At 37.9% G+C, this 21625-nt stretch overlaps 1 protein-coding gene across 1 annotated transcript; it reads right to left on the bottom strand.

Moving 5' to 3' along the window:
* Nucleotides 1-5246: 5246 nt before the first annotated feature.
* si:ch1073-513e17.1 (sialin) lies at nt 5247-21359 on the bottom strand. Its single transcript, XM_031748028.2, has 11 exons — nt 21219-21359; nt 17026-17179; nt 16115-16335; nt 15787-16020; nt 14927-15101; nt 14508-14626; nt 12597-12758; nt 12071-12203; nt 9186-9333; nt 8904-8994; nt 5247-7749 (listed from the first exon to the last, which is right to left on the bottom strand). The coding sequence occupies exons 2-11, from the start codon at nt 17108-17110 to the stop codon at nt 7582-7584; spliced, it is 1536 nt and encodes a 511-aa protein (XP_031603888.1). The 5' UTR covers nt 17111-17179; nt 21219-21359; the 3' UTR covers nt 5247-7581.
* Between the last annotated feature and the right edge of the window lie 266 nt (nt 21360-21625).

Raw genomic sequence — 21625 nt, 5'->3', positions numbered from 1 at the left:
TTTTCCATAATGCCATTGTACATGTACAATGACAATAAAGGGCTATTCTATACTATAATACATTTTATTTATAAACCCTCTATTGATTAAGCTTTTTAAGCTCCCAATATGACCAAGTGGGTTATTTAAGACTACCTAGCTATAATATTTTACACAGGAAATGGCTCTGCTTGTGTAGATCATATCAATACTATTTTTATTTATAACAGATAATATAAAAAGTTCTGATTAATTATAAGTTTCAGTCATTTTTAATCCAAAGTATCTGTGTTTTCATTGTCATCTCGAGCATTAAATACAAACCTCAAGTATCTACTCTACACCTGTTAGCCACAGTTCAGTGCAAAACATCACAAATTGATTAGAAGTGGGATGTTACAATAAAATAAAACCTGATAATGCTATGCTATACAACCTACAGTATTAATGGCTCATTTCAAAAAAAGTATGAGAAGTAGGTCAACAAATGTGGTGTTAAATATTTTTTATAAATAAACGGCACTAATAGATTTACATCTGGGGCCGTGTATGACTTTAGGCAGTCACCTGAGGGTTACAGAGCCAGAATTGACAGATATATGCTCAGATGCTTTTGTTAACACAGACTCAGTGCCTTAACTAAATGTGTGACCAATTGTGCTGACGTCTGTAGCCATCCCCCCGCCACCCCCAAACATCTGAATTTGAGTGGAAAATCCCTGACTGCAATTAGATATGCATGCTTTTGTCTTCTTGTCTTGTGTTGTATCCAAATTCAGATGCCTTAAGTAACAAAATCCTCAACATAGGTTTGAAAAGGCTTTGATGTTCCGAAATTATGTGGAGACTCAAATATTACATCTACAAAGATTGATGTCCATAACTTCAGACAGTTAACTGTTGATGTGACACTGGGATTTTTTTAAATTATTATTCAAAGAAATCAGTTTGATTTAATATTAGGATATGTCTCAATCAATGTTTTATAAAAAGCATTTTTATTTGAATAATTTACCTCCCACAGTAAACACAATGTCATTTGAAAAACATCCCTGTCTTATTTTACTTGAAATCACATTTTTAAAATTCATTTTAATGTGAATTATGTTTGTTTCTTCCACATTTACCTTCCAATAACTGGTAATATTTACAAAGGAAGTATTCAGTTTCAAAGCTCTTGTGTATCTGGTGTAAGTGTTTACCATTATCGGGATGTTTTAGTTGCAGTCAAAGAAGAGACAAAGGCTACTTATGTTAAAGCTGTGGTGGATAAAAGGATCACCATGAGACTGGCTCCCATATTGAACTAACTATGGAATTTTTAGACTTACCGAATTTATGGCTGCTTTTCATCAAAGATGGAACCTTTCAAAACACTAACTATGTATTAAAAAGCAGTCAAAGGCTTTAACATATCTGGTAAAGTCCAGTCTGGGTTTAGAAAAACAACAATATGGGATCAGCTTTATTTATTTGGAGAGAAATGAATGACATTTTTATGAGTGCAGACTTGGGTAACATTATTGTAAAAATAAATAAATAAAAAGGTCATTTTGTCAGCACATTATCTGTTTTTTTTTTAAATGAAGGTTTTGTAAATGGTAGATAGTACATTTAAATAAAGTATTAAAACTCAAAGTAGCCTCTGTCCTTTTTATCTACATGCTTAGGTCCAATTAGACTGATTGTTTTCTTAAACCAGTAGCTTGTATATGGTGAGTAACTGATACTTCACAATAAAAAAAATCTAAACTTTGCATTTATTTATTTTATACAGATTCTACTTCATAAATGTGTCATAGCTGATGTTAAATGTCATAAATTAAGTTTTTATTTAACTTAATTTATGACATTTAACATATTTTTTTTTAATATGTCACCATTAGCCAAAGCTTTATAGAGTTAGATTTTTTCCTCTGAATTGTTGTAGAAGATGCTGGATACATAAATAAATATACTTGAACTGAGTTGTGAAAATAGCTATTCTCACTAACAAGAGTTTCACAGTGAAGTCAGTTTCTGGTATCGCTCACAGTCTGTCTCTGTTCATCTGGGACGTCACGATGTGAGAGAAGAGAGATGACTGTATATGTTTGTTCGGCAAGATGGCAGCGACATGTTTCAGCTTTGTGATGTATTATAGTCTTTAGGTGGTAGTTTCAGGAGTATCTTTGGGCAGTAATTCAATATTTAGATTATATTTGCTGACTTATCCATTTATTATAAGAAAGAAACACATCTGGCATGGTGTCAGCATTCAAAAACCAACTATTTGCAGAATAGATCTTAAGAAATAAGTGGCTGAAACCTTAAAAAACATTCCATAGATCGAGCATCACCTCACCAGGAAGAGCAATAAATGCTATTGAAAAAATAACACTTCAACACAATTGGCACCCTTGTATTAATCTAATGTCGTACTGTGCGTTGTAGCCTCCAGAACAAACATGCCCACATACTCTTGGGTATAGAGTGTAGCGAAGATCTCACACAGAAAAGATGCTGATGATGATTTAAAAGTGGGCGGCAGCAGCATCCACTCAGTCCTGGTACATCAGAGTTTTCTTTGTGAGCCAGTTTTGAAGAAACATAACTGGTGTGTCCGAGTGGGTGCAGGGTAAAAAAAAATCACTGCTAACATTCAGAAAATCCCACGTCATTGGCATTCATGTGCATACAGACAGAGTTTAAGGTAACTCAATCTGAACTGCAATGTCAGCACAGACAGTGTATGCAAATACACCCTGAATGAGCTCCAGGAATGGGGACAGTTAATGCAAATAAAGCACATTTGCAACACATTGCTGGGCCCAAATTCCTTTTGGCTGCTACCCTCCACACACTCATGTTCACGCTTTCAGAGTATTCCCTTTAGGTTTCCTGGCTCTCATCTGCATTTCTTTCACACTCCAAGTGTTAAGAAGAAGACTGCATGCATTTAACAGTCTGCAGGGTAAAATAACTTCTGGCCTTTGCTACTTTGGTTTTACTGCAGCCTCAATTGATCTTATTGAAATGCCTCTTCGACATGTAACCCAGTTAAAATATTGTATTAGAAAATACAAATAAACATTATGTCTTTCACTAATAAAATGTGTTTTCCTGATTGCAAATGTATTATTTTGAGTATGTCCAATAAAGCATTCAGCATTAATAAAATTAATAAAAGTGTTTTTTATCATTTAATATTAGCATGATCTCATTAGTTCATCTTCATTTAGGTTCAGGTGAAATGATTCCCGAAATCATTAAATATAACCAGTGTCTCCCAAATAATCAGCATGAAACTATTTCAGTCAGCTAGTTGCAGCAATGCTTCACATATATATGCATTTCTGACTTCAGGGCTGTGTGAGTGAGCAAACTGAAATGTTTAATGTGAATCTGGATTTTAAAAGAAGGAACAATTAATAAAAAATACAGGCTGATTATATATGAACAGGATAGATGTTCATCTCCTGCAGGCGTGTCTTTGTGCTTTATTAATCTACACCAAAGGGGTGAATACTTGCTAACTACATTATACCCAAAAATAACAATTAGGTCACATTAGCTGCAAAATGCTAAGTGCTAAGCTAAATTACACCAAGAATAAATACATGCAGGTGGGTTGGTTCGATAGTTGTGAAAGAGTGATAAGGTGAATACCGACACAAAAAACGTTTTAATGAGCCAGTGTAAGCACAGACACACGACCTTTTACTAAAAATTGTTTTAGCTTGCAAGCTAGCGACAGATATTCTTTTGTTCGCAAATCAAAGTCAGTACAAGTACGATTACACGTAAAAAGCAGTAACCATCCGGTATTAAATACTGAAAAAGAGAAACGTTTTTCTGGAATCAATAACTGCAAAGGACAGCAAGAGGACGTGTGTACAAGTATGACTCCCGTTCCACCAATGCCACACCGGCTCCACCATTAACATCCGGGTCATTCCCGGTCTGTCTGATGCAAGTTCCAACGGAGTGCTGAAACCAGCGGCACACCCTCTGAATCACGCACACACACGGAGCTACAACAGCAGCCTGAACATACAGAGATAGCATAAAAAAGCGTTTTATTACTGATGAGCCAGTAATTTAGAAAACCCTAACTCAGTATCAATAAAATGTCTCAGTAATAATAAAATACGTCAAAGCCTTCTTAGGTTGTGTAGTTTAAACCAAACTGGCAACTACAAAATCAAATCATTATCTCATTTTAGTTACTTTTGTAAGTTCAAAGTATTGTTTCTTGTTAGTTTTGACATTTATTTCAGTCAACTTAAAGTTTTTTTTCAAAATTGGTTTTAATTTTTACCAAAGTTTTAGTTTAACACACAAAAACAAAACAAAAAAACAACAACTTTCAGTTAAGGAAAGACAGACTTTTAAACTTGTTTCTTTTCTTTTCTGATAAATACTAACAATAAAACTGAACGTACTGCACAACATGCAAGGCTGTGACATATTAATATAACAAAATATATTTTTTTTATGTAAATGTTCCCCCCCCCCCAGCCTGTTTATGTATGTTTACAGAAAGAAAGAAAAAAAGACAACCGACACAAACGTTAACTGTATTTTCTTTTGCCATCTAGTGGGCGTAGAGAGGAACTGTTTCAGTAAAGCTGCCTGTGCAGGGGCATTTAGTGCTTACTGTAAAATCCTGTGAATACATAAATGTCTCTTTACATAGAAAAAACAAGATAACTGTAAACTTGTAGTTTTGTACACAGGTCTCTTTTAAAAAAAGATCTCCAGATCTCACGGAAAACGTTTGTTTAGTTTGTTTAATAGTTGTTTAATAACTGCTGTGACAGAAACAGATATAGATTTTTATTTTTATTTATTTGTTTTTTTTTTAAAAGTTGCTTCTTTAGTTTAAGTTCTTTGTCATCATCAAGCCTTTGTCATATTGTAAGTTTATCATTTAACAGATGACACATTTTTCCTGGCTTCTTGGAGGCACAAGTCCAACTGGTCCAAGTTTATGCATTTCCATGATATTTTTGCTCATGTGAGAAACAAAAAACAAAACAAAAAGCTTTTGTAAAATAAACCTTTCTGTCTTACTTTTCCTTTGGTGGAAGGCCAAATCATTTTTTTTGCCAAAACTTCAACATGCAGGAACAACCCTGTGTGTGCCGCTTTTTTGATCTTACTTAGACTTACAAGCCACACTGACCCTGTACACTCTAAACATTTCATCTCATATCCACAGCCAGTTTAGAGTCACCAGTTAATCTAACATGCATGAGTTTGGACCACAAAAGAGAAGAAAAATATCAGAAAACAACAAATCTTTATTGTACCTATCACCTGATCACCTTTTACTTAGTAAAGTAAAGAGTTTATAATCAGTCAAATTAAAAAAATACGATAAGGGAGTCCCTTTACATGGCACTCATTTTAATTTTCAGGTAATCCAGGTAACAACAAAATTATTTTCAAAATAAAAGCACACATTTTTATGACATCACACATTTTTTAAGCACAGAGGAAGTGAATAAATCATCACATCTTTACAATCACAGTGCTCTTTGATAAACTCCATAATGAGATTTCTTAGATCTTATAAAAAACAATAATTATTGTAGTTTATAAAAGGAAGCTTCTTACTGTTGAAGCAAACCCATATGATTACAAACACTGCAAATGCCAGCACCCAAAGGTGCTTTAAGTCTTAAAAACAAGTGATAAAACTCTAATCTAAAATGTAATGTTTCACAGGTCTTTGGCACTCTTATCAGAATAAAACATTCTGAGTATTCATGTCATTGAAAAGTGCTTCTGTTGGTCCTAATAAACAGTCTGTAGAAGTGGTCAGAAAACTGCAAACAAAGCAGCCAAAGACGAAGCTGTGCAATAAACTAATAACAGGATCACTTCGTGAAAAATCAGTCAGCGTCTCCCATCTGACCCCTTTGAAATCAGCTGATTTTTATGTCCAATAACTTTCATATCTTTAATGAAACCATGCAAACTTTTACTATAGCACTGTGAGTATTTCTTGAGTTACAGGCTCCCAAAGTACACAGGGTGGGTTAAGATTTGGATGATTTTGAGATGATGAGGAAGGCGCACTAAAGGCAGCTTCAAAGCAGCCAGATGTTCCCGTCTGAAGCCGTCTCATCCCAAAGGAAACTGACAGAAACTGAACAGGAAATGTGAAATAACCAGGATGAGAGTTTGAGGCTGTGGTTCCCTGCTTGAAAACGGAGGCTTTTTAACTCTGAGTCAGAGGAAAGAGGAGGCCCCAGGCGAGGGAGCATTTTATCCATGAGTGACGGTGGAGGGTTAGGTGGGCTCACAGATTGCTGAGATAGACTTTGAACATGACTGTTGTGGTGAAGAGAGAGCTGAGCTGGAGGCAAAGCTTTCAGTTTTACCTTTAAAAACATTCTTCAGGACCTAAACTTGCTCATGTCGAAACTATTACAGAAAACATTATGTTGTTTTTCTGTTTTAACACAGAAGGAATCTAAGCTAGAAGATGAGGCTGGTATAAAAATGTAGGGACAAATAGGAACTTTCATGAGATATAATTTGTTTAGACTGGCCTCCCGTGGTCATATGGTGCTTGAAACTATACCTAAAATGCAGATATCTCCACTGAATTATAAGAAAACAGGTCAAACAACCAGGGTACCGATGCTCATTCCTGTTCCTTTACACCAAAGACATTAAATTGTTTTTTCCTATTGAGCTATGATATAACTCATGACACCAATCCTGAAAAATGTTCATGTGGATATGTCCTGTATGAAAGTTAAAAGGGCTAAAAAATGCTTGAAAAAAATGAAGTGACTTAAAAAAAGCACCAAATTTTAACACATCCCTGTGTACTCTGATGGCCTGTAACCCAGAAAATATTCACAGCATGAAGATTCAAAACTTCTTTAAATGTATAAAAGTTATTTTACTTTGAATAAAAATCACCTGATGGTGTTTTTTTCCCCAGATATGTATATTTTATGTGGAGTGACCCTCCTGTTGTGCAAAATATGCATTTTGTTCCTAACTGTACCTTGTTCAAGGTAAAATTAAAAGAAAAACTAAAATAACTTTAAAAAAAGCGATTTGTTTTGGTCTCACCTGAAGTGTTGTAAGTATCAAACAGGTGCAAAGAAACAAAATCACCAGGAAAATTTTCAATAAAACTCACATACAAACGATTAAAACTTCATCAACAAGAGTAAACGTGTTTCCTGATTATTAAAAGGCAGCACACGTTCGAATACGTCGCATGCACCAAAACGAATCTTTTCTTAAAAGTAGTGATAACATTTTAACCCTTGAAATTTCACCTGCCAGCAAATTTAAAGGGTTAAAAATGTGCCTAACAGGAAATTTTAAATGCTCCATAAGCTGTAATATAGTTGCTGGAATTACTGTAAAAATAAATCTATCAGCTCACCTCGTAAACAAGAAGAGCATATTGTAGCTCTTAAGGCTCATGAAGTGTGAATACTGCATGAAGTCCCTTAATTTATACCTGAATTTATAGATTAAATCTCCAGACACGTTCCTCTAAAATCAGAAAACTGTGTAAAACTAGCTAACCGTATATGTGTCTTTAAAGCCTGAGTAAAGGCTCTGCTGCTGATGCATATTTCTGCTTTAATGTGAGATGGACCTGTTCCTCTTCCTCTCAGCTTCAGCTCGCTCCTCCTCAGTGAGGGCCCACGGTTGGAGCTTGCCGGTGCCAAATAACGTGTAAATGACGGCGCCGCTCGCGTTGATCCCAGCAGCGACCCAGAAGACTTTCGCCCAGCCGGCCAGAGTGTGCTGCCAACCAGAGGAGAGGACGATGAACGTTAAACTCTGTGAATCTGACAGTGAATTATTGCTGCTTTCAACAATTTTATAACAGTTTCTGTGTATTTTCCACCTTGAAGAAATAAAAATATGAAGATTATCATTTATTATCATTCCTATTGCAGTCTAAGGCTGTTTTCACACGTACGCTACGCTACCTGAGAACACAAACATCCAGCAACATCAGCCGGACTTTAACCCTCCTAACATCCACCAGAGGACAGAGCCTGCACTAAAGCAGGATTATAGGCTTATCCCGATAACTTAATGATTAAACCTGGGTTTTCAGTCTCACAGAGGTACATGGTTTTTATGCTGTAGACCTAACTTTGTCTGGAGCAGGTTATGTTTGAGATAAAAAGATCAACCAGTCCTCAGAAAACAGCTCTGTGTATTGGTTATAAACTTTATAACAATTTTATTATTTTATATTATATATGATAGAAAAAAAGGGCACCTATTTGTAAATTTGGACCTTATATTAATTTGTAAGAAGTCTATGCTTTTGTATTTACTCATTGCTCTCAGAACGTTTACACCACCGGGTGTAAACGTTCTGAGATAGAGCTGTGATACTGGTAGATATGTTACCTTATACAGTCTGCATTTTTGCCAGCTTTCCCTGAACTTTATTAAGTTCAGTATTGCACAGAGATTCATAATGTACTTTTAATACTTTGCTGATTTGTCTGCATCCGTTTTAGTGATGCAAGTCTGTTTTAAATGTTTAACCCCTTCATGTTTTTGCTGTAATAAAGTTTTATCCTTATTTGTAAAATCATTCACTCTCCATGTTTGTGATTGGTCAGATGCCACCAACGCCAACCCTTTAATGTGAATGTTTTCATAGCTAGGCTGATAAACCCTGGGTTTAGCAAATGATAACCACTGTTGTTTACCCTGATTGCCAGAGTTAGGATAAATGAATCCAGATCCAGCTTTGTAGTTCAGGGCACAGGTCAAAGCAGGTTAGCGTTGGGTTTTATTTAAGCCACATTTCCAGCTTTCAAAACGAGCCTCGTACATTAACTTTGGCATATCAGCTTCTGCTACGAAAATAGCTTAACCCTACTTAAGAAGACTTTGTGCTTTGATGAAATGATGAATTTTGCCTTTACACTCACATCTTCAGTAAAGTATCCCGTTACGATCGGCGCCACGACCCCTGGAATAGTCCCGAAGGTGTTGGTGATTCCCAGCAGGAATCCTGCATACCTGCAGGAGCAGGAAACAAAGTACCTGTTTGTCACAGTTTCATTTATCCAAGTCTTCATTAGATCTGTGGACTCTGATTATCAGTGTATAGTTCACTTAAGTGATTTGCAGCTTTTATGTGTTTCATGTCTTTGGGGTTTAAACTGTTAAGCAGTAAAAACTGAATCAGCTGTTTGGACGACGACACCCACCGAGGAGCGATGTCTATCTGGTTGATGAAGACTCCGGCGGCGCTGAATCCTCCCGTTGTCAATGACAGTGTGAGGAAGGTGACGATGAGGATGTGGTCACAGCCAGCGTAAATCACAGCCACGAGGAAAACCGAGGGCAGAAACAGACCTGCGGAGAGAAGAGACGGATGTTGGAACAGGAAAAAAATAAAACAGTACCGGGTCACTTTCTCTCTTTAAGAGAGAATCTGATCTACTCATGTCCAGCTCTGTGTCTTTATACCTGGACACTACTAGAGCGGCTTTGCATGAGTCAAAGTCCAAAATAATCCCTATTTAGCATATACCTGATGCCCTGATACTACACCTCTGTTTATCCTCCGGGAAACAAGCTCCTCTCACTTTAAAGGCTGCTTCCTTCCAATTGGCTGACACTCACAAACAGAAGGTTTCAATAGCAGACGGGTAGGAGTGTGTATGCTCTCAATGACATCACACAGAGCCAAAATAAAAAAAAAAAAAAACAGAAACTGTTTGTTTAGAGCAGTCTGAAACCCGAGCTTCTCACAGGGATTACTTTCACATATTCTAATTTCATTAGTCCATAAGGGAAGAGAAAGGAAACCTGTACTTCTGTTATGTAAAATTAACCTCAGAGTTTTTTAACATATTATTTATTTTATTGAGCTATGCGACCTAATTCAAAAACACCGTATATAAAAAACAAAATCAGGAAAAGCAGAATAGACCCACACTAATATTTAGGACGGTAGTTATTCTGAGTGAAGCGTTGTTTTTACTGGGAGGAAATTCACTTCAGTGCATGGGCCACATTCATCCCAGACCAGTAAAACCACAGCATACTCACACGCATTAAAAAACAAGTACATTATAATCACAGTCACCTGGACTCCTTCACCACAGCTCTTGTTTTATGATTCAATTAAATGTTATTTATTTAGCGTCAAGTCTTAACAATAGTTGCCTCAAGGTGCTTCAAGAAGCTCAAAACCCACTCAGCCCCAAAATACTGTCAGTAAGCAGAAGGTATTATTTCATTTTTATTTCATTATTTCATCATTTTACTTGTTTAATGAGCGATCCATTCAGAAAATAGAGTTTTTGTAGAGTTTCTGTAACTAAAAAATCATGTCTTACATGTTTTTGAGTCAAACAGGTGTGTATATTGAAATACTTTTAACTTTCCATCCATTTGTACTCCAGACATTGTCACACAGTGCCGTCTCAGTGCACTTTACTTAAAAAGATTGGAGAAGTTCATGACTTCACTGCATTTTGTGCATTTTTCAAACTCATCCAGTTGGCTGGATTGAACCATTTTTGACAGGTAAGTTCTGACCTGCAGGCCTCATACTATTGCATCACAACAACACATGCAAACTAAACCACACGGGGGCAGCGTTGCTTCATTAAGTCACTCAAACTTTAGTCTGCACAGCGTTTGTTTGTGTTGAACAGCAACTGTTCCTGTGTCACATGTAAAAACTGCAGACAAAGCTTTGATGAACACAGTTTTTCATCTCGTGGAGGGACCCAGGGATGATTTACTGATCTCTGATCTTATCGCTGATCTGCCTGTTCAGTTTCGGTTTCTGAAAACTCCAGTAAAATGATCTCTGTAGTAAACTATTTGTTGAAGTGTTGCAAATGAGCCAAGTTTAGTTTGTGCCGTGTTTCTCATTCTTTCTGGATGTTTGTAATTCCAATGCCGGGGCTTAAAGTGGGATTTTGCTGGCGGAGGAACTCTAAGATCCATCGAACTCATTAGTCTCAAAATAACTCCTAAATTCCAACAAATCAGCTGACCGCTGCTGCTGACTGTAAGGCTTTCTGCTCTTTGTGAATTCAGCTGCATCCTACATTCTAGGAGGATTTCATGAGTCATCATAGCAGGAATCCAGCATGAAGACAGAGTCAGGCATGAATAGGTAATCAAGTTTAATGGACTTCACAATAGATTGTTATCAGGAACAACTTTGACATTTAGGTTTTTATTTTTTTCTTTCTTAGTCAACAATTCTGCCAACTATGACTCATGACAGGCTTATACTGTCGTTGTTGTGCAAGTTTAAAAAAAAATTAAAGTGCAGTAAGATTTGCATTTTAGAAATGCAGCCATGTTTTTTTTGGCTCTCTCAGAACCTTAAATCCACAGAGCCCTTATACGAAAGAAGAAATTCTGCAGGATTTTTTAAATGTTTGATTCTACCCTCGATTCGGTCATAAATTTTCCTCAGTCAGGTCTGGGTTTTGTGTTCATCCTGTTTCACCAAACAGGTCTTGCAGGGTTCACGTGTTGCCGAAAAAACACATGGACAGCCACAGCCTTTTGTAAATGTGTTTTCATATGGTAAAAATGGTAAATGGCCTGTATTTATATAGCGCTTTACTAGTCCCTAAGGACCCCAAAGCGCTTTACACAACCAGTCATCCACCCATTCACACACTGGTGATGGCAAGCTACATTGTAGCCACAGCCACCCTGGGGCGCACTGACAGAGGCGAGGCTGCCGGACACTGGCGCCACCGGGCCCTCTGACCACCACCAGTAGGCAACGGGTGAAGCGTCTTGCCCAAGGACACAACGACCGAGACTGTCCGAGCCGGGGCTCGAACCGGCAACCTTCCAATTACAAGGCGAACTCCCAACTCTTGAGCCACGATAACATATCGATGTTAAACCAGCAGCGCAGGAATCCTGACTCCTGTCTAACCAGGCGGGGCCACAAGATTCACACAATTCATTACAAGTGGATGTAACACTCTCTTAAAAGTCAAGACTTTAACCCGAGAGACTAACTTCCTGCTTTACCTCCTGAGTATGCAAACACCTATATGTACGTAAGCCTGCACACAGATGAAATGAGCTCTAAAGTTTTATTTACCTACAAACGTGAAGATTTTGCGAACGACAGTGACGCTGAACACTCGCCGCTCGATGAGGGCGTCCGCCATGACTCCAGACAGCCACGCCATCAACCAGCTGCCCAGGTACGGCAGAGAGGACAGGAAGCTGTTCTGATACAGACACACAGACAGATGTTCAGACTTTGTCCCAACACAGAAATACAGAAATATAAACAGTGACATCAGGGAAGTGTAGAGCTGATGCTGTAGTTTCAGATTTTGGGACTTTCACTTGATTTCCCCTCCGACATTTCTATATTTTTGGATAAAGCTACACGTTTACTATCCGACACAGTTTCGATTCTTCTATTCAACAGATTTTTTTACAATTAAGAGAAAAAAGAAGATAAAACGAAGTCCCTGTAATCTATCATAACATTAAAACTTAAATTTCACATCATAGTTTTATTACGTTTTACTTGAGTGAGTCTCATGTGTCTCTACTCTGATCTCAAACATCTGAAGCGTTTAGTTAAACATGAAACAAGTGAAGGGAAATCTCACCGACTGCAGGTCAAAGTGCAGGATGACGTCCATGTAGGTGGGCAGGGATGTGAGCAGGGTGTAGAAGGCCCAGTTCGAGCACATCTGGGTGATGATGATGGCCCACAGTCGGAAAGACAGCGCCATGTGCAGCAAGGGCAAGGACCAGCCATGACCTGTACCCTGAAGCATCGGTTCAGGTTAGAGAAAAATCATAACAATGTACTGAAATAATAAAATTTAAGGACTTTGCAGTAGAATCTGACTGATATAGGGTTTTTAAGACCGATACTGATGCAGATATTTGACGATTTAAAAGCCAGTATGTTAGCCAATACTTTTTCATTTCAGACTCAGATTCTCAGGTTGGATCAGCTGGCTGCATTTATGATGTTCCCATTGTTGCAAATGGGTGTTTTGTGGTGGACAAACTATGCAACATCAACACTCATAACATGCCTAAAGAGTGTTTCTGCTTACTTTTTCAATTTTCATTTATCAGCTGCCAAAATAACTAATGCTGGGCTCTACTCTGCAGCAATAAACACTTAATCATAGACAGGACATCTGTAGGGTTAAGAAGGATATTCTGTTTTAAGTTACTATAGGTAAAAAAAATAGTGACATACTGGCGACAGATAGTGGTCCCCCTCAGCCTCCTAGTAGATAGACTTATGTTATCAATTTCAAAATCCTAGGTGACTTCCTTCTAGAATTATCGCACTCAGAAGATTTTCAGAAAAACTGACCTCTGACCTCAAACCTTGAGGTCTAGATTTTTAGTAGATACACCCATGGAGACTTGAGTGTCCACGTCACCTGCCCGTGGACAATGATGACAATACTCCATGAGCCTTTTATGGCTGAGGGGTAAAAAACTAAACTAAAAACAAAAACTAGACAAAATGATCCTCTGCACCCCAAAAACTGTACAAAACAGCATAAAAATATGCAGGAAATGTCTTTGGTTTTAATCTTTATTAGTTTAATCTATATTTATTGGTTTGGTTAAACAGAGCTGAGAGGGATGTATTTTTCACCAAGACCTGAATGTCTATGTGACGGTTTGTCTGCAGTTTGTACTTTAAAACCAAATCTGAACTTCTTAAGCCCTTAAAACCAAGTATACCACAATACTTGTCCATCAGTGTGATTGCCCCTCCCCCTCCTCCAAAACCTTTTTAAACAATAAAATCTAAACTGAAACGAAACCTACTGAAGAAGATTAAACTATAATAAGTGGATCTGTTCAAAATATATTTGGATATAAAACCAACTGAGACAAAAGGTCAGCTGCGGGGAAGAGAGAGTAAGAAAAAGTAGAGCAGTAAGGGAAATGGAAACAGGAAGTCAGATAAAGGAAGTGATGAGTCGCTCTTCACTGCAAGCAGAAAAGAATCTCCCATATAGGAGCAGGTGAGGGACAATTTTGAACAGCAATGGAAAACAATGTCATTTGTATATTCACTACCACTTTTTTCCACTTAAAAAAAAACATTTGCAAATTTTTGCAAATCTCTTTTGGGGGTTAAAAAAAGCTGCTGTTGGTATTTACTAAAGATGCCCAGTTAATTTAACGACTAAAAGGCAGGACTGAGATCGTGTGTTGCCTGTGAATGTGCAGGAGTTTCCTTATACGGGGTCACAGAGCAGTGCTTCTTAAAGCAAGGACCCTATATAGAGCACAAAATAATTAAAAAGCAGATGAGGACCAACAAAACAAACAAAAACAACAGTCCTTTACTGCAGAAACATGTCACATGGAGTCTTAAGCTTTATGTATAAAATAGATTTATACAAATAGCTCCAGATAAATATAAGGAGTATAAAAGATAAGAAGGATTTGCTTGGTCAGATTATAACAGGGTCCCCTGACAGAGACACACACAAGGATCAATGTAAATAATGTATCTGTTAATGTTTCACTCATACCTGTGGTCCGACGGTTTTAATGATGTAATCTCGCTCCTCTTTGCTGATTCGGCGATGGGTGCGAGGGTCATCTGACACAAAGATAAACCAAAAGACTGCCCAGAGGCAACCAGCGCCGCCTGGAAGAGGAGGTGAATGATTAAAAGAATCAGCAGATTTGGCAGTGAATGCAAAGAGCTAAACAGTGATTGTTTTCAAGGCCCAGTCAGAGGAAAAGTAATGTTACTGTTGTCATAAACCAAAGAGGAATAAGCTAAAATGTAAAATTGTGTGTACCAAAGATAGATTGCCATCACTGTACATTAAAACAAGACCTCTGTGTAGCCTCAATAATACACAAATTGCTCTAAACAGTTTTTTGTTGTTTTAATGTAGTAAAAAAAATGGCTCGTGGTGGCGCCTGTGTGTGTTCCCCTCACCACAGATGTAGAAGACAGCGGGCCAGCCCAGCATCTGGGAGATGTAGCCAGTGAGCGGCAGGGCCACGAAGGCCCCGAAGCTGCCCCCGGATCCCGACATGGCTATCAGGCGAGAGCGCTCCAGAGGAGGAGCCCACCTAGCCCATATCGCCATCATCGCCGGGTACGTCACACCCTAAAGATGCACACAGAGACAATGTAAAGAAAATAATCTGCCCGCTGTTATAGAAGCTGTTTATGTCGGCAGAGCGGAAAACTACAAACACCTGGAGTCATTCTTGATGTACGTGTAAAAAGGTTAAACCAAAAAGTGTACCACTGGTTTTTCTTCTCGTTACATTTTTGGCAGTCGTTCACAAGCTGATCACGCTGGCAGAGCGAGGCCTGCATCTCCCATAGGAGCAGACGCAGGACTCCTCATACCACAACATCAGACTTTTACTTATTAAACCCCTAATTTGGATTTTTATTCTCTGAGATCTTGAGTTTGCCTATTATTTTCTTACCTTTCAAAGATTTTTGTTCAAGTAATTATTTATTTATTTAATAATTCTTAGTATAAATACGGTTATCTTATCTTAATAACGTTTACATATGGTCAACCAAACTTTTAAGGTTTTACTGTAAATTTTCTGTCAGAATCATTTAATAGAGAATTAATGTGCATAAAAATGTGAGATTTGTTTTAGACTGGCTTTCATATCTGTGGTCCGTTAACAGTTTTCCCACTTCTGCTTCTAACAGGTGAAATTCCTATTAAAATGTTGGACCTTAACCTTAACCACAGATGGGTGTTTAGAGCTTAAACAAACCTGTCAAAGAAATAAAGAAAAAGATGTCTGGTCTCCCCCCTGTCTTACCTCTCCAAAGCCCTCCAGAGCTCGCAGTGCAAAGAGCCAGTACGAGCCCCATTTGGCAGCGAGAGGGGTGAGCAGGGTGAGTGCAGCCGTGCCCAGCACACCCAAACCCAGGAAAAACTTCCCCCCGTAGTGACCGGCCAGGTAGCCGCCCGGGATCTGCGTGCACAGGTAGCCGAAGAAGAAAGCCCCGAGCAGCCAGCCCTGAGTCTCAGAGTCCCAGTTGTAGTGAGGGACCTGGGGCAAGAGGACACAGAGAGGAGGCGTCACAGAAAATAAAGCGTGAGGAGAGATCTTGATGGCGGCTCTTTTAATGCTCGAGTGGCGTTACCCCGGCAGGCTGCTGGAAGTTGTTGCTAGTGTTCTTGTGTCCTGATGGTGGTGGACAGGAGGCGTTGATGACGGAGTGGTTTCTGTCTGGATCTGGGTCGGTGCTGTTCACCATGGCTACCATGGCGACACTGAGGTTGACACGGAGACCGTAGACCACAGTGAAGCCGAGGAACATCAGGAAGGCGAGGTTGAAGCGGGCCGAGCAGCACCGAGGAGGAACTGATCACACACAGAGAAATAAACAGTGTATTTTTTAAAGAGCCTTAAATTTGGCAGATGTCCTCTTTTAGGTCATTTTCCCATGCACGTTTGAGCCGCTTCAAATACAGGCACTACTTTCAGATACCGCCCTAGAAGAGCTACTTCCATACTCGCACCACAATGTGAAAGCATGATATTGCCTCTAATCATCAGTACTAGTACCCTGGATTTTCTGTTTCTGATCATTTACTGGAGAAAAAAACAAAACAAAGAAACCACAAAGAGCATTTTGGGTAAACTTTGAGGGCTTTGTAAATAAGCTGAATAGATAAATCATTTTCCTGACTTATTACAAACATTTCTGTTTAAACATTACAGATTTTTCCTGTAACAAGCCAAAAAACTGGCCTCTAAGCATCACTAAGATCGTTTATATCTTTACAGCAGCATGTGATTCCAGGTCAGCTGCCTCACTGAGGTCTTATATAACAGGTGATCTTTAATGCTGATGTGTGCACGACTGAAGAACTGAAAACCATCGCTACAAAACAACAAAAGTAACAGCTTCACTTTTCTAGTCATTTTCAAAATTAGATCCAAACACTTCAGTGATACAAAAAGCTCAACCTGCTGCGTGTTCAGCTTATCTTTTCAAAGCAGATTCAATATTTCCGGTAAAGATTCATATGTAAAAAATGTTTTCCTCACTTTCATCACTCCCGATGAGAGGTTCGGTGTCCTCACTCTCATCGGAAGCGGCTGAGTTGATGGAGCAGCCATCGGGCGGCGGCATGGCAGGCGGCTGGATCCGGGAAAATATTCAGTCTGTGTCGATGTCAGTGAACCATGGTGCCCGGGATGTCTGCAAAGGCAGGATCAACTTATTAAACCACAACAAAGAGGATGTGGGACAAACACATGACAAATGCCATGGCGTGCTGACAGGCAGCAGGTTTAGACACTCTGTAAGGACACTCTGTAATATGCTGACCCACACACACACACACACACACACACACACACTCAGACTGGCTCTTCCACTTCCAAAATACTTCCACATGTCTGAACTCATTAAGTTACTGATGCTCGAATTGGCTCTAATGGAGATGATGATGCTGACGATGAAGCTCAGAGAGCGTTCACACTAACACAGCAGTTATTGTTATTGTTATTTCAGCTGCTCTTTGTTACAACTTTAAGCTTTTTGGGAACTGAGAACACAACCCACAACCTCAGGCTGACACACATCTGTTTTCACGGGTACAAACGTGGTTTTAAACAGGTTTTGTGTGACCAAAGATCAGATTAAAAGTTAGAAATTACAGACATAATAAGAGAGACAATTAATAATTAATATAAATTATCTTTAATTGATATTAATTGGATATAATGGAGGGATTTATTCTAATGTAATATAATAGTTAATTTTATATTTGGTCCTTAATTATTTTCAAATTGTTGATAATTTTTTTTAATTTAAAATATCTATCTAATTTTATATTTATGTTAAATTTTATTTAATGTTTATTTTTTCCAAATTCATTTTTCTAATTGTTTTTCATTTTTCTCTAAATCTTCTGATTGTGCTTATAGACCATTTTAAATTTTATTTTTATTTCTTTATAATTTTATTTAATTTCTCTGTAGTTTTCTCTTTTTTTATAAAACAAATATTATTAAATTATCAGCTGGTCCATCATCGGTGACGCACTTTGAACTGAACCACAAATAAAGTTTGATTGATTTCATTAAATCGTTGTTAACAAAGTCAGTGTATGTCTGAAAATTAACACAACAGCTATTAGCCAAAACATTAAAAACACCAATAGTTTGAAGTGAAACGTTTCAGTCTGTCTGAAATAAACATGGATCATCGTGGATAATATAGCATAGAAAGGGTGCAAAATGAGACTATAAAGATTAGATTTAAAGCAGAATGGAAGACACTGACAGTTGACTTTGTGGTAAGTTAAATCTATTTGCTGGAGTATGTTTGTTATGAGAGAAGATGACGTGAAGGGACTTTTAGTTCCTGCATTTCGATCCTGCTCCTTGCGGGAAGTTTTTAAAATGCTCTGAGAAAAGATGACACCCACTCTTTAACTACAGGAAGTCTTTGTAAAACTGTCATCTGTTTCTAAGTCGTTTTGTTTCTGTCTGTTAAGTTTAAAGACACAATGAAAAGTAAAATATAAAATCAGGACAAATGATGGAAACGTTTCAAACAAGAAGAAAACTGTAGAAGATCGTGGAGCTGTGCCAACTGGTCGATTAACAGAAAATTAATTAAATTATCACCTGAAGCATTTGCTTTTCTTTCTTTTGACCAGCACACAGATTTAGCTGCTTTCCTTCTAACTGTTTTTGTTACAAATAAAAGTTTATCTCTATCAGTGAAACTCCAAAACAATTCCTGTCACTTCCTCACATCCTCTTTCTGGGGAACGGCTTCTTAAATATCATGACTTTAATCTTTTACGTGACATATCATAATAAATCTTAATTTACTTTAATTTTAGACTGTTGGCGTTTGAGGGGGGATTTCTTTAAGATTTTATTATACAGAGTAGAAGAGTGAAAGTCTGGTAGACTGCAATAAGAGCCATTTATTATGAGTGTATTTAATCATCTCTGCATCTCAGTAGAGTCAAGTTCATATATTTTGTGACTCTGATGCTCATCCAGCAGCCTTTAGACACATGAGACTGAACTTTAAATGTGTTTAAACACCCACACGACCCAATCGAAACCCTGTAGTTAAGCTAACTACAGAGTTTTATAAGACAAAGAGGTCAAGATGTTCTCACATAAGAAGTGAAACTCGGTGTCACGACAGTGGCTTCTCTTATCTCATCAATAAACACTCGTAATCACTGTGAATAAGCCTTTGAACCACAGCTGCTGTCTGGCACACTTGGCTGAGATGATTGGGAGTTCACCTGGTCAGTCAGTCTCTGTATGTTTTGGTCCCAAACTGTGACTCAGATGTTCACATGCAGCGGGACTACATGTGAACATGTCCTAGATTTCAAAGTTTCAAAACCGCTGGACTGAACTTTAACGGAGTGTAAGTGTGCGAGAGGTTTTCCAGCAGCGATTACTTTCTCCAGGTTATTTTTTTGATTATCCACTTTTTGGGAAAAAAAAGGGAGACATCACCATTAAATTGTCCTTAACTTGAGGTCATCCCCTCAGTGTTTTAAATATAGATCTACAGTTTATGGTGCAAAAAGGAAGAGTGAAAAATGAAAAAGTATTTATTGTTGACCTCAGTTTTTAGTCTTGTTGCCTACAGCTTTGGTTCTGATGTCATGGTCATTTGACTTTGAGCATCCTGTTCCCATTTTTCATGGACGTTTCTATTTTATTTTTATTTTAGTCTCTCACATTGTTTCCACTGTCTCTACATCCAGTATGAGTCTGCTTTGTTTCTGCATTTCAGTTGTTTCCTGTTTTACTTTGATAGTGTCAGGTTTTCTCTTGTGCTTTGTTTTGGTGTTTGCTGTCATGTGTGGTGTGATTTCCTCGTCCTCCTGTGTTTCCCCGGCACCTTGTGGGTGTTTTTGGATTAATCTTTGCTCTCCTTTTTGCACTTAATTTTTAAACTTTGCATCCAGGTACAGCCTGACATGTTTCTTTAATAACAATAATTTATGCAAATAATCAGTCATTAAATCTGCAAAGAGTTTAATATTTTTTAAATATAAGAAGTTGTTTCCTCTTTGATTTACTTCAAATTTGCCGTGTCACTCTGTTTGAGAAGTATGCAGACTTGAATAGCCAGCTGTGTGGAAAAACACCTGAGACTCTCACTGAGTAATGACACTTAAAGTCTGTGCTTTATTTATAGGCTCACCTCTTTGTTGTCATGCACCATGAACTTTCCAGATTTGTATTTTCAAACTTATAGTTACCAAAGAAAACCTAAAACAAAACAAAAAATAACCCTGAGAGAAAGAGAGCCCAATCAGGATGAGAATACTAGAAAATATCCACAATTAATTTGACCTTTAAACAGGTAATTTAATCTGATTATTATCAGTCATCCTCAGATGGCTCACAAAATGTGTATTCTGTTAATCCATTTAAGAGCTTTGTATAACAAAACTTATATTATTTGCCTTTACCATGTGATTCGTGCCTCCGAGTGAGCGTGTGTGCAAATATGTGTGTGTGAGAGTCTATCATGATCCTCAGAGCACATTTCACCTCTTCAGGAATAGTTAACGTATTATTACACTGACTTTTTCTGCTGCTTAGTTTGGAGGGAACTGGGTTTGAAAAAGTAAAGACGGGTAACCAGATCTCAAATTTTCATATGCATAACTTTATGTAAATCAGCACAGCTTCGAGGTTTGGCAGATTATATTCCACCAGCTTCCCATCCGTAACTGGAAGTTAAAGTTTGTTTTTATGTTATCGTGTGATGGACTGTGTAGTCCAATGTGATGCTGAATAAGTCTTATTATCAGCACTGGCAGAAAAAGATGAAACCTCTTAAAACATTTACACAAACTTTTAGGGACCGCCTACTACAGAACTTGTTGTGGTTTTAACGAGTTATTTTTTTTAACGTAGCAACGTAAATCCCACTAAATAATAGTTAGAAACAGCATCTGTTCATCCTCCAGTAGATGAATATCATTAAATATTTTAGGAAACGGAGCTAAATCAACTCATCTTTGCCACACTAAGACACACCACAGCATGGTGTAATATGTCTAAATAACGTAACTGTAACTCTATATCAACATTCAGACACATTAAATAAGTGTTAATATACTTAAACGTTTCCAATTAAAGAAAGCCTACCTGTTAAATGTCCTAGCCAGGATATGTTTGTTAACAGCTTAGCTACAATGTGTCACTGATTAACGGGATATCGATCAAAAGCAGCTTACCTTGTGAAGGATTAAAAACTATAATTCATTAGGTTTTATTGGAGGTAGAAGCACAGGAGGCTTAACACTTGACAATCGGTGTCATGTTGAAGCCGGTGAAACAATAGAAACTCCTTTCCGTGCTGATGTTTTTACACCCGTCATATGAGCTTCTGGGAGGGGCCGATTTGAAAACGCAGTAGATAAGCCACGCCTAGTTTTAGACTATCCAATGACTGCAGCTCATATGTTTTATAAATCGGACGTTGCGCTGGTAGCGCGCTTGCGTGAGGGCTTGTGTTCACCCTTCCGTGTTGCCAGATAGGGGCGGCAGCAGTGAGGCCAAGCCATTTAAACATAAAAACTAAATTACATACAAAAAGCAGAGAAGTTGCACGTATTTATTTGTAAATTAAATTTGACTTTTT

The sequence above is a fragment of the Oreochromis aureus genome, linkage group 22 (genome assembly GCF_013358895.1).
Source record: "Oreochromis aureus strain Israel breed Guangdong linkage group 22, ZZ_aureus, whole genome shotgun sequence".
Lineage (NCBI taxonomy): Eukaryota > Metazoa > Chordata > Actinopteri > Cichliformes > Cichlidae > Oreochromis > Oreochromis aureus.
The sequence above is the reverse complement of the archived record's forward strand: the minus strand, read 5'-3'. Positions and strand labels throughout refer to the sequence as shown.